The following is a 12,877-nucleotide window of genomic DNA, read 5'->3' as shown; positions in this document are numbered from 1 at the left end:
TTGGCTTGGCAGCTGGCTTTTTTTTTTTTTTTTTAGTAATGGAGATGTCAGTTAATCATGTTTGGTGTTTGAATACATAAACAATAATTCTGAATTAACCTGAGTTGCCTCAAATTCCCCGAGCAAATCTTTGCTCTTGTCCTCTAGGGATTGGTGCAGTTTTAGTTGTCTTTATTACTCTTAGCCTTTGCCTTTCTGAAAGACTTATCTTTTTATTTGAGGGTGGCTTTTAGGCAGATGGGATCCACCAGAGGCTTTTCAAAACACGTGTTTTCAGTGATTGCTCAGGGGATGGAGCACAAGGTTGCAGAGGACCCTTCCAGGTCTGCCAGATGGACACCTGGCTCTCTGCAGTCTGGTCATTTCCTGATGGTGCCTTTCTTTAACTTCATTAAAGTCTATTATAGCTTGAAGACTTTTGCTTTTCAATGACTTTGTTCCAAGGCCCTTTCTGCCTCTCCAGCAGTTGCAAAATGTGACTTTTAGCTTTCCATTAGAAGAGTTAGATAATATTTGCCTTTGGCATACTCTAACTCAGACTTTTTCCTGGGGATGTAAAAATTGCATTAAAGAGATGAAAACCCCACCCATAATATTGTAGAACTCATCTCCTGAAGTCTGACAAATGAATGTGGAACAATTAACCTTTGCTTTAGTGAGAATGGAGCTTCCCAAATAGTGTTAATTGCTGGAGTTCTGTTAAAGTGAGGCTGGCTTTTTGCCTTTCTGCAGGGGAAGAAGGGGTGGAAACAGAGGAATGGAGCAGTTGAGCATTTTCTGCCTGGGAGGAATTTCTGCTGTTGTTTTTTTTCCTGAGAAAATTCTTTGGGTGGGGGGGGCTTTGTCAGTAGCTGAACTCATTCCACCCTAGATGTGGTTGCTTTCTGAAGAAGGTTGGTAAGAAGGTGGCTGTACTATATGTCAGTCTAAATAAAAAATAATTAAAACAAAAAATCCTCTTAATAGAGGTATTCTGCCCTTCAGCCATCCTTCTGTCTCCTAATTAGGATTATGCTCTTCAGTACAAAAATGTAGTGATAAACAAGGCTGTTTAAGGGCCGGGATAAACTAATCATGTCCTTTCTTCAGCATCCCCCCTGCACACTCCTGTCCCAGCCCTGCTTGGCCAGCCCAGAGCTGCAGAAAGCCTTTAACCACCTGTGTGAGAAACCATTTCATGAGAAGCTCCCTGGCCAGGAGAATTTCAGCCTAACCCCTTTTCCTTGGGCAGAGGCAGCTCCTTGCTTTGCTGCCACAAGCTCTCTGAGCTTTTTCAGTGGCTGAGACTGAAGCATAGCTGCTGTGAAGGCACGTGAGGTGTCATGAAGGAAGGATTCCTGCCCTGTTTTTCCTGGTTAACCATTGGAGCTCTCCCAGTTGGCGGGGTCTGAGAGGTGCAGCAATGCTCCTGTGTGGACTTCACAAACAACCACCAGACATATTCCTTTATTGCAAACCAGGCAGTAAAGAAAGAATGACCCTATTCTGTAGCTCTGCCAAGGCAATATTTTTCAGGAAAGGTGTTTTTAAGTGTTCCATTGCCTGCTTGCAGCTCCATCCATAAGGAGACCATCAGCTGTGCTGTGTCATGACCAGAGAGTGCAGCAGTACAACAGAGCCTCAGACCTTGCATGGGAGTGTGGGAGTGATGGATCTCTGTCCCTGTGGAGGTCTGTGACAGGCAGTGGGAAGTGCAGTGTTCTGGTTGTTTGCAGGATTCAAGAGACAGGAAACCATTCAGGACTCCTGGCTGGAGCTCTTTCCTCGCTATAGGAGGCGGTTGCTGAAGAGTGTGTAGTGACAGGACAAGGGGGAATGGATTCAAACTGGCAGAGTTTAGGTTAGATATCAGGAAAAGGTTCTTCTCTGTGAGGGTGGTGAGGCCCTGGCACAGGTTTCTCAGAGAAGCTGTGGCTGCCCCATCCCTGGAAGTGTCCCAAGGGCAGGTTGGGCAGGGCTTGGAGCAACCTGGGCTAGTGGAAGGTGTCCCTTGTCTATGGCAGGGGGTGGAATGAGATGAGCTTTAAGGTCCCTTCCAACCCAAACCATCCTGTGTTTCTGTGATTTCCTGGGACTGCAGTGAAACAAAGAGGGAAATAAATAGCCCAAAGCGACTGCCCTGCCCTGTGGCCACATGAACCCTTTGAGGCTCTTTGTGCACACACCCTCCTAACCATTCATTTGGGCTGAGGCATCGCCTGGCCCTTGTCTGCTGAGTGCAATGTCTGTCATTAAATAGGAGCTGCAAGTGGCCTGTGGTGGAGCAAACTGTGTTATTAATGTGGGTGGACTTTGTATCCAAGACAGCCCCAGGAGGGGATGCTGTAATTCCAGGCTTTCCTCTTACACCACCTCCCTAGGACATTATTTTCTCGCTGGTGCCTGGCAGATAAATGCACAGCAATGTCTTGCATCAGCAGGGCTGTCAGACTCATCGCTGTGCAATGCTGACTTGTGCTGTGGGGATGGGAAGGCACAGAGATAAGTGGTTGGATTAAAAGAAACTATAAAAATTCCTGTAGCTTCACCCACGGAGGGCTGGCCTGTAATTCGTGGCTGTCTGTCTCTCCCCTCACCCTGAAAGCCAGTTCTGGTACTCCCAGGTGACATGGTGTTTATCTGATCAGATGAAACTGCTGATGGTTGGATGGCACCTGAAGTAAGTTGTATTTCTAGGTAAACCTGACCACAAGCTACACCTCCAGCTTCCCACCAGCTCCTGAACACTGGCCCCAGTAAGTGATGGCCACATTTCCCATAGGTGTGTGCATTTACCTCCCTGTATTTACAGGTCATTATTTCAGGTGATCTGTAATGGCTGGACCCACATCCCTGTGCTGCTGCCAAAATCACCCTCTGTAAATCAAGTGTACAGTAATTTTCAGCTCTTCCAAAAGCACTGATGACTAAATTATGTATGGTGGGAAAACACAACTCCTGCCTCTCTCAGGTTGGGCTAGAAATAGGCTCCTTGTCTGAGTGGATGAGTGTAGGGGAGGAGGAAAAACCCCTCCATTTATCCTCAAGGGAAAGGATGGCTGCTCCAGTTTACAAGCTGGATACAGCCTGCAGGTACAGCTCAAACTGGAGCAAGCAGCACTTGTCCAGTAAAGGGGATTTCCAAGTTCTTGTTGGTATCATCCAATAGCAGGGTGGAATAAGCTGATGTGCTGCACATGGGAAGTAGTTGAAGGTCCACAGGGTAAAAAGCAAGTGTCCCATGTCTGCCCTTTCCCCTCATCCCCTTCCTTTCTCTTCCCACAGGTGAGCAGTGGGAGAGTCTCCCAGCTCTGCCAGGGCTCGGGGCAGGAGCCCTGCAGGGAAGGCATGTCCATGTGCCAGGCACTCAGTGTTCCCACCTCCACCCTCTGCTCAGCAGCACTGTCTTGTGGAAATGCTTTGAAAATAACTTCAAGGGGCAAACCGGAATTTTAAGCAGGGAGCAAACATCATCTCTGTGGGGATGTGCTCAGGCAGGCGCCTCAGCCACTGCTGACCCCTGAACACGCGTGACGGGGTGGGGGACAGTCCCTGCTGGCCTGACTGATACAGAGAACTTTGTGTTTCTTTTCTCACTGAGCAGTATCGGAGGGTGTTGAAGCAGAGCGTTGCCCACAGGCCTTGGGGTGAGGGCGACTCCCAAGAGGTTCTTGCTGGGAGCAAGAAGCTGCTGCGGGGTGAGCAGGGAGTCCGTGAGGAGAAAAGGGCAAACACAGGCTGGAGGGGCCTGGCTCACAGCAGCCAGATTGAGACGTGGCCTGCTGCTAATTTGGTAAACAGTTCAAATTATGTATTTGCAGCTCCGATGAAGGCAGTGACTGGAAGGATTAACATCATTGTCTTTTCAGCCCTGGGATACTGGTCTGGATCCAATTTTGTCATTTCGATGAGAAGAGCATAGTGTAAAACGTGATGTTAGTGATACTACAATTGGCAGGATGTCCTTCCATGAGTGCACGGTGCTGTTCTGACTCACCAGTTAAGACTCAGACCTGCTAAATGCTCCTGACTTCGTTTTCTTCTGAAGGTCAAGCCCAAAACTGTCTTTTGAGACTACTGGATGTTTCATTGAGAAAGGGACAAGTCAGGAAGATGGTCTTTGATCTGAGCATTCCAAGAACTCAGAGGAGTGTGGCTCCAAGGCTGCTCAAATCCAGCTGGAGAGGATGGGCCACCACAAGCTTGTATAAAGTCAATCAGAAGTGTTTTTACCTGAAGTAGAGAAACCTGGAATGTTGATGCTGGTCAAAATACTCCCCAAAACAAACAAACAAACAAATCTAATTTTACTGTGTCAGTATTGTTTCCATTTGTTGGAGCTTCAAGAAAGAGCTATTTTTAGCTGCTTTTTGGTTTATTTTTGTTATTGTTAGTTATTTGGTTTGAGTTTGTTTTTTTTTTTCCCAAAAAAACCTGTTAACACTTTACATTTGGTAAAATCCCATTCTCTTGGGCATGAATAATCTCAGCAATGGTTTTGGTAAGGTAACTATTAAAGGCGTCTCAGAAAAGCTTTGGGAGTTTTGTTCCTTTTTGAGCAAAACTTGTCAACTCTAAAAGCCATGATGTGTCTGAACTGAGATGGATGTTAATTCTGTGCTGTGTTGGGCTTGAACAAAGGGGTGGGTTGCCCTCTCCAGTTTGTCCTTGCCTCACTCTGGACACTTGGCACATTGGAGATGTGGCTGTGACTGATTAATGTGCCAGGTTGAGAGATGCAGACAGGTTCTCCACAGAGAAAATCTGGGATGTTCTGGGAGGAAATCCTCTATCTGCAGCTTGATGGTGGCTGTTGTGTTAATGCCATAGCAGCCAAGCATGGTTGGCTGCTGTTCACACCTGGGTTGTGGATAGTGGTATCCAAGCCAGGCATGGGCAGGAGGGATGGCTGTGTGCTCCCATGAGTTATGCCCTGCCATTGCTAACCTCCCTGCCTTGTACCCTCTCCCGGGGTGAAACCTCTGATTTACTGAAGGGTCTGATAGAAGCAAATGTTCTGTTCTGATGAGTCCATTCCACACACAGCCTGCCAGCTGGCTTCTTCCAAAAAGCATCACTTATTTTAGCGGCATTAGCAGATTATCAGGGCTCGATAAATCTGCACGTCGGAGTCGGATGAATTTTCTGGGCTCTCCATCCATCAGAGTTTCTGCCTGCCTGCCAAAAGATGGGAAGCTCAACAAGAGGGTTCAGTTCTGGCATGTGTGACAGCCTGATATTGGCTCTGTGGGGAGCCCAGGCTGTCGCAGAGCAGATGTGTCAGTCCTGGCTTGGGGCGGAACGTGTTGCTGTATGGCAGGGGTGTGTTTTGTAGAGAGGATGGCAGAATAATTAATGCTTGACAGAGAAAGTGGAATGAGTTGCTCTGGAAGCAGGGAATCACATGGCTGTTTGGAGGGGTGTTGGACCTGAACTGCTCTTAGAGCCTTGACTGATGTGGGGCTTTCAGATGGGAGTGTGACCTGCCCTCTCACTGCACAGTTTTGGAGTTGGCATAATCAGATAATGTGTTTATCAGGTCAATAGGGATAGGTTTTTACTCTCCTGTATGGAAACAGCTTCCTCAAATAGTATTGATGAGAACATAACTGAGTGGTCCTTTATGTGGGCAGAGGAGTGTGACACCCCCCCAGTAGATGCCCCAGTCACACTGATGGAAGGTTCATAAGGTTTACATGAGACTGTGGGGATCATCTGGCTTGGTAAAGGAAATGTGACTCAGTATCTGGAATTAAGACTCAATAAAAATAAAATTGAGGGGGCACACCAGCAATGGTAGGTTCTTATAAATGACATTAAGATTAACTACACCTATATTGAGTTCAACTTGCAGCTAAAGAAATGTATTAGAATGACATTAAATCACTGCATTAATATTAAGGGGCTAAATCTGTATAAACTCAAGGCAATCAAAAAGGGGACTGACATTTGACTGTGAGTGATTGGTAAAGAATTCCACTGTTCAAATCAATAACTTGCCAAGTGCCCAGTGCTGAAATTGAGTCAACTTTTTACCCTGGGCACAGTGTAGGACCAGAAAGCTTCCTTGTGATCCTTTTCCTGCTGGCAAATGTTTTTCTCTATTATATAGCAAAGAGAACAACATCATGAAGGGTTTTTTTTTCCATAAGCAGCAGCATTCTGAATCCCTAGTGAGAGAAATTCCAGACTAACTCAAGCTGCATGCTGCAGCCTCTCAGGACTTGAGGTAGGACCCAGACTTCAGAGCTGTGCTGGTTAGTCCCTTAAGGTGCAGTTATTTTTAGCCTGGGAAAACTCTCTTTCCTTTGCATAAGCAACTTTTAGGGATTCACAGTTGGTAAATCTAACAACCCTGCCCTGGGATTAACAAAGCTGGAGATTTCTGCATTTGAATATCACTGTTTTCTGTAGGAGGATATTACTCTATTGATACCTGTTGATGTTAAATTTAATATTAAGAAAATTACTAACTGCAAGTCATTCAGGATGAAGTGACAAATTGAATTTTAAACGTAGTTTTAAGCTTTCTTCCTTGAACCTGGGCTCTGGCAGAGATAGGCTAAAAAAGGTTTAGATCATATGCTGATTTACTAGAAGTAGGAACCTTTAGAACCACCCTCCTACTTTTTCCATCTTCTTTTTCTCATCCCAAGTGTCTAAGTGGGGGTGTTTAGTGCAAAGGCAGAGGCAACTGCTGCTCAGTGCCATGTGCTCTCAGAGCAGTGATCAAAACACAGCTCCAAAGGTTCCTGACTTGTGCCCTTCTCGAATCTACTCAGCACGCTGGAGACTTTAATTATACACATGGAGGAAAAGGTGTGATTTACTCCTAATTTTCCATGGAGGAGGAAAAAAAAATCTGTGCTGGAGGAAGCCTGGCAGGGAGCTGAGCCCCTCTGCCATGCATCTTGCTGGGAACTGCTGTAGGAAGTGTAGGTAAAAGTGGAGGCTTTTTCTGTGCAAAACACCTCTATTTTGAGCAGTTCCCTACATCCTTAGCAAACCCTGTGTGGGAGCAAGCTAAAGGAGCAATGAGTGCCTTCCTGGCTCAGCTGTCCCTTTGATGTCCTGTCCCAGCAGTGCCCAGAACTGGCACCTGGAAGAGCACAGGGCTGAAAACCTGTCAGTGCAGATCGTGGTTCTTCACACAAGGCAGGTGTGAGCTGTGCCTGCAGGGCTTAAACTCCTTCCTGGCCTCACAAGTAACTTGCTGCAATTAGTTGACGCCTTGAAATATGTTTTCATTCTATTTGCTCTGACATCTTCCAGGCAGGCAGTCCCAGAAGTGGGAGCTCATCAGTTTGCTTGTAGTTATCGGAGAGACAACTTTAGTGCTGGGAGAACTCGGTGTGAGAACTATCTGCTGCTTTCATTAGATCTGAAACAGAAAACACTGATGTCCTGCCCTCCTTTCTCCATGCTTGTCCCAACTTCAGTCCCCTGGTGTCCATGCTCTAACCCTCAGCTCCTTGTCTCTGACAGGTTGGTGGGACGAAGACGGGAGTCGTTCGCTACGTGGGAGAGACGGATTTTGCCAAGGGGGAGTGGTGTGGTGTGGAGCTGGATGAGCCCCTGGGCAAGAACGACGGGGCCGTGGCTGGTACAAGGTACTGTGTGCTCTGAAGCCCAGCCTGGGGCATGGAGGGTCCCACACACCTCCTGGGGTGGCTGGGAACAAGTGCCCTCGGAGCTGGGAGGGGAGCTAGGGCTGTGCTTGCTTGGACATTGTGGGCTGGGAGGAAGAGCCCAATTTTGAGCCTTTTAGGCTTTGGGGTGGCCTTGCAGGGAGATCAATACAAACCTCATTGCTGGGGCATTTTAAAGCACAATCAGATAACATCTGTGAAGAAGGAACCTGAGTAGCTTCAGGAAACAGGAGAGAGTAAGGAGAGAAGATAACTTACAGTGGGATTTAGTTTTTGCTAGAAATTGATTCTGTGATTATATTAGCTCTGCTTTCTTCCACACGTGTCCTCCCATAAACTTTTTTCTTGCGCTATATTTATAATTCACCCTGTCAGAGCTATAGAAGACACAGATTTGACTCTTTTCTCCTCAGCTTAATATTGTTTTATTCTGTTCTTTCACAGGATAAATTCCAGAGATCTGAAAGAACAATTGGTAGTTGTTTTCTGTCCTTGTGCTAGTTCTATAATGTGACAGTTGTCTGCTGATTGACCTTACCTCCTCTGACTCCACAGGCACCTCCACTATCTTCTTTTCCTAAAAAGGCCCTTGTTAGTACCTATAAAACTAGGTAGGGACATCTTGCAGACTTATTGGGAGGCTGTTTCTGTTCCTGTTGAATTTAGTTAAGGGAATGACCCCAGCATCAGATCTTGAGCTTGGGGATGTTCAAATACAAGTTATGCAGCAGCACTTTGACCCTGCTTCAAATGCAGGTGGAACTGATTCCTTGTGCTTCACAACTTCCTTCAGTGGGAAATACTGTTGGTTTTCTTGGAGCTTCTTAAGGCAATCTGGCTTAAGAGGAGAGATTTAACTTTGAAACTGAGGAGCTGGGAGTTCCTGCCTTGTTACATCTCAGGTTCTGTAATAAAGGTTTCTTGTGTCTTGTCCAGCAGCCATGTGCTTTCATTTTAATTAAGAGAAATGCTGCCTTGTTCAATGTCAGGGCAAGACAGCAGTAAATGAGTGGCACCAGATGGCAGAGTTCCAGCCTGTTCTCAAAAAAGAAGAACCAGGATGGTAGAGAATAAATCATGGAGTGAATCCAAGTCCCTGCTTTCTTTATCAGACGCTTCAGATTATCTCTAAGTTTCATCTTCAGGGTGCTCAGAAATGATTTATGGTCTCTGTGCATGTGGAAGGTGTGAAAGGCAGATCTGAGTGCAGGGGTGCTCTCTGTGCCTCTCATCCTCACACCCCTGTTGCTGTAGTTTGAAAATTCAACTTTTGGAAGTCATCTGTCTTCTGAAACTGCAGCATCTTGGCTGAGGTTGTTTTGGTATGTGCCCTGTGTGCAAAGGCTTCTCCTTTGCCTCTCACTGTTAAGAGCAGGTTTGCAGCATTGTCCCTGTTTGTCCTTTGAGCCTTCATCCATCCCTCTGATTTCCTTATGGCAGTGCTTTGGAGAAGCCAACATGGTAAAACCAACTCCCTTGGTGCCTGCAGGCACTCCTCAGTCAGCATTCCCCACGTTTGCTGCAGCCACGTGGAATTCTTGACGCTGCCCTGAGCTTGTCCTGCCAGGATCCGCGTGGGCAGAGGCTGTCCAGGACTCTGGAGTCAGTGCTTTGGTGGTGGTTGCCATCTAGTGAGCAACCCTGGCCTGGCTGCCCGAGGCCAGCACTGGCTGCTGCAGCAGCAGCTGCAAAAGGAGAGTGGAGCTCAAAGAGCTGACTCGAGGCACTGGACAGGGGTGGAAGCAGGAGAGGCACGGGAGCAAAGAGCATTGTCACCGTCTTTGCTGCCCTGGGCAAGTCCAGTTGAGTTGGTGGTGAATTGGCTGAAATTTGTGGCAGGTCACTTGATTTTGCTGCAGGTCCAGGTCTGGATGTGCAGTGAGGGAAGGCTGAAGGGAGCTGGAGGCTGCCTGCAGGCTGTGGGTCAGTAGCAGTGCCCCAGGGGACAGGGCATCACTGTGGGGAGCCCCTCTGTGCATCACATGGGTGCTGATTTGCACTGAGATTTGCTGCATCTGCTTTCCTGTCTGCACAGGAGACTGCAGAGGTGCTGGTGTGGTTTGGTTGTTTCTTATCCACAAAACCAAGCAAGTTCCATGTACTCATCTTTAGTGTATTATCCTTTGCCTGCTTATTTTGCTGTTCTTCCTTCTCTGCTCTGCTCTCTTAGGAGCCTTTGCCCACTAAACTGCTCAGAACTTTGCTTTTGCATAGTCTGTGGCATGTCAGCCTTGGACACTGAAGCCTTTTTTCATCTATTTCAAATTTTCCTGTGCTGTTTCCCACCTGCAGTTTTGCACTGCCATCACAACATCACTTTTTTTCCCCCTGTTTCCTCTCTGTAATGCGAGTCTGGAGCTCCTCAGCACTTAGTTTTCAAGTAGATTTTTTTTTTTTTTCTGCCAAGTGTTCTGGACCCAATTCCTGCTTCTGAACCGTAAAAGTTAATTGCAACCACTTCCAATCTGGACTGAAAGAAAATGAGCAGACGTAGTGAAGCAAGTTTGGGCTTGCAAAGAGCTGTCAAGGGGCTTTTGAAGTGCCTTTGACACTGTTGTGTAGCACCAGCCTGTGCTTACACCAGGCAGACCTGTGGAAGGGGCTGTTGCCTGCCTGTGCCTACTGGAGTTTGGGAATATGATGCTGAGCAAGGCTTGGCTGGTTTGTAAGAGGTCAGCCTGTGGTATGGCTGGTTTTCCAAACCCAAAGGCCTGTGTTGGCAGCAAGCTGAAGAGGCTGAGAGATTTGGGATTGTAGAGGGGTTGTTTAAAGTTTGTTATAGGGAAAAAAAATGGGTTTGAGCAGATGTTTGAAAATGAATTTTATTTTCATCTGGCTGGAGATCAGGCTGTTCCCTGGCCTCCCAAGCACACAGGGGTCTGCCTGTGACACAGCTGTATGGCTGCCAGCACTTAAAAATAAAAGGGAATTAGAGAAACAGCTGCTCACATCTGGAGAGGGAGGACTTGTGCTAGTAAAGCTGGATTTGTGTCATTTAGTCATTAGAACCTGTTTTTTATGTTAACATAGGACAGGCTGTTTTATGACCCAGTGTTTAGTCCTAGCCTTGCTGTGAAGCCTGTGAGAAAGAGCTCTTACAGGAGAGAGCTTTCAGTGTTGGCTGCTCCCCTGAAACAAGGGGATGTGATGCTGGACACGATCTGGTTTTCCTTGCTGCAGTGCAGGTGGCCAGCAGCAGATGAACTCTGGCTCGTTCCAGCCAGCCTGATCCCTGAAGGGGTTTCCAGGGTCTGACACTGTGTTTTGGCTCATTTTTATTCTGGAAGAGGGCTCTGGAGAGTCACAATCATTGGGATCACTGCAGTTGTGGAAGAGAGCTTGCACTGTAGTTATCTGATTCTCCATCTTCTATGCTTGCATCTTTCTAAGTTTGTTTGCATGGGAACCAGTTTCTCTGCCACCCAGAGGAGGTGTCACACACTGGAATTTGCTGTAATGGTATTTTTACCTTCACAGTTAGGAGCTGCCATTTCCCCCTTCTGTTTCAGTAGGGAAGTTTTTTACCTTGTATAACATTTATTCAGTGCTGTGTGATTCAGACTTTTTAATTAAACACAGAATGCCAGAATGGTTCAGGTTGGAAGGGACCACAGTGGGTTATCTGAGAAGGGTCTCCCACCTCAGGAAGGGTCATCTCAGAGCACATGGCACAGGAATGTGTCCAGATAGTTCTGGAATATCTGCAGCAAGGGAGACTCCACACCCTCTCTGAGCAGCCTGTTCAGTGCTTGGTCACTGCCCAGGGAAGGAGTTCTTCCTCATGTTCAGGTGGAAATTTCTGGGCATCATTTTCTGCCCACGACCTCTTGTCCCATTGCTGGGTGCCCCCAAGCACAGCCTGGTCCAGCCTCTGACACCTCCTTTCAGACATACTTTACTACCTGACTTTCTTCAAAGCAGGGTAGAGAGAGAACATGCAGGTTTTGGGAGGGTTGGTTTGTTGGGAAGGTTGGATTGTAAGGAAGCAATCCTCTGGCTGTGCTTATGTTCTGGGATGTTTGTGCTCTCCAGGCTACCAGATGGGTCTTTCCTGGCATCTCATCAAAGTGCACAGCAACTAGTGCGTGGCAATTATCTCGGGATTCCCTGCTAAAGCACCACAAATGAAAACAGGGAGATTGCCAGTACAGCAAGTACAGGAAAGGGGAAATAGTCCAACCACTTGCACCCAGGAAACAATGTCACAGGAAAGCACCCAGAGATGAGCTGAGGGATTTGTACTGCTTGGCAATGCCATTCTGCAAGGCTTGGGCGAGATGGATGCTCTGCCACTCGCGACTTGGTGCATCTCCTGTTTTCCAGGTATTTTCAGTGCCCTCCCAAGTTTGGCCTCTTTGCTCCCATCCACAAGGTGATCCGCATTGGGTTCCCATCCACCAGCCCTGCCAAGGCAAAGAAGAGCAAGAGGATGGCCATGGGAGTGTCAGCCCTGACCCACAGCCCCAGCAGCTCCTCCATCAGCTCCGTCAGCTCCGTGGCCTCGTCGGTCGGGGGCAGGCCCAGCCGCAGTGGGCTGGTGAGTGGCTCCTTCCATGGACTGGGCAGCCTCGATCCACATCTGTGACCAGGCTCCACAAAGCGGTTGGGGTTTTCTTTCAGCAGCTCTTCCTTCAGGGAGGTGGGAGGAGTGGAGTGTGGGGATGTTGTTACCCACTTTACAGATGGTTTCCCTCCGTGGACACAGGAGTTGTACCAGACACGGAGCGACTGTGGCTGTTAAAGAGGCTGAAATGTGATTTGCAGTGTGATAGTCTGGGCTCTGCTGTCAAGGGCAGGTTTATGAGGGATCCCTGCAGAAAAAGGCCACTGTTTCAGTCCCACAGGGTTGTGAGCAGTGTGCTCTGCAGTGACCAGCTGTGCAGAGCTCCTGCAGTGACTGGAGGGTGACGCTGTCCTGGATCACATGCCTGGGGCTTTGGCAGGTGCTCAAGCAGGGGGACAGCAGAGCAGGCAGCAATATTATTAAAAGCTCTGGCTCTGTCATAGTATGTGCTGCAGAGCACCTGCAGTCCACTTGGCTGGGGACAAGGGTGCAGTGTCACTCTGGGGAGAGGATCTGGTTTCCAGTTGAGATTATTCTGCCCAGCTGAGCTCACTTTTTGGGACTTCACCAGTGCAGGTCACCAATAAAATGTATTTAAGAAGGCAGATGATACAATGCATGATATACTTTCCTGACCCAATTCACATCCCACATCCTGTACTTTTGGAAATGGTCCTTTCATTGC

At 47.7% G+C, this 12,877-nt stretch overlaps 1 protein-coding gene across 4 annotated transcripts in view; it reads left to right on the top strand.

Moving 5' to 3' along the window:
* The window catches only part of CLIP2 (CAP-Gly domain containing linker protein 2), a 75,067-nt gene that overhangs the window by 39,249 nt on the left and 22,941 nt on the right, over window positions 1-12,877 (top strand). For all 4 annotated transcript variants that reach the window (XM_017828953.1, XM_017828951.1, XM_017828952.1 and 1 more), the window contains 2 exons: window positions 7,465-7,589; window positions 11,952-12,165. In XM_017828953.1, the coding sequence (XP_017684442.1) occupies window positions 7,465-7,589; window positions 11,952-12,165 (339 nt within the window). The remainder of the gene's footprint in view (window positions 1-7,464; window positions 7,590-11,951; window positions 12,166-12,877) is intronic.

The sequence above is a fragment of the Lepidothrix coronata genome, unplaced genomic scaffold (assembly GCF_001604755.1).
Source record: "Lepidothrix coronata isolate B3197 unplaced genomic scaffold, Lepidothrix_coronata-1.0 Scaffold154, whole genome shotgun sequence".
NCBI lineage: Eukaryota > Metazoa > Chordata > Aves > Passeriformes > Pipridae > Lepidothrix > Lepidothrix coronata.
This window is presented reverse-complemented; position numbering and strand designations above follow the sequence as displayed.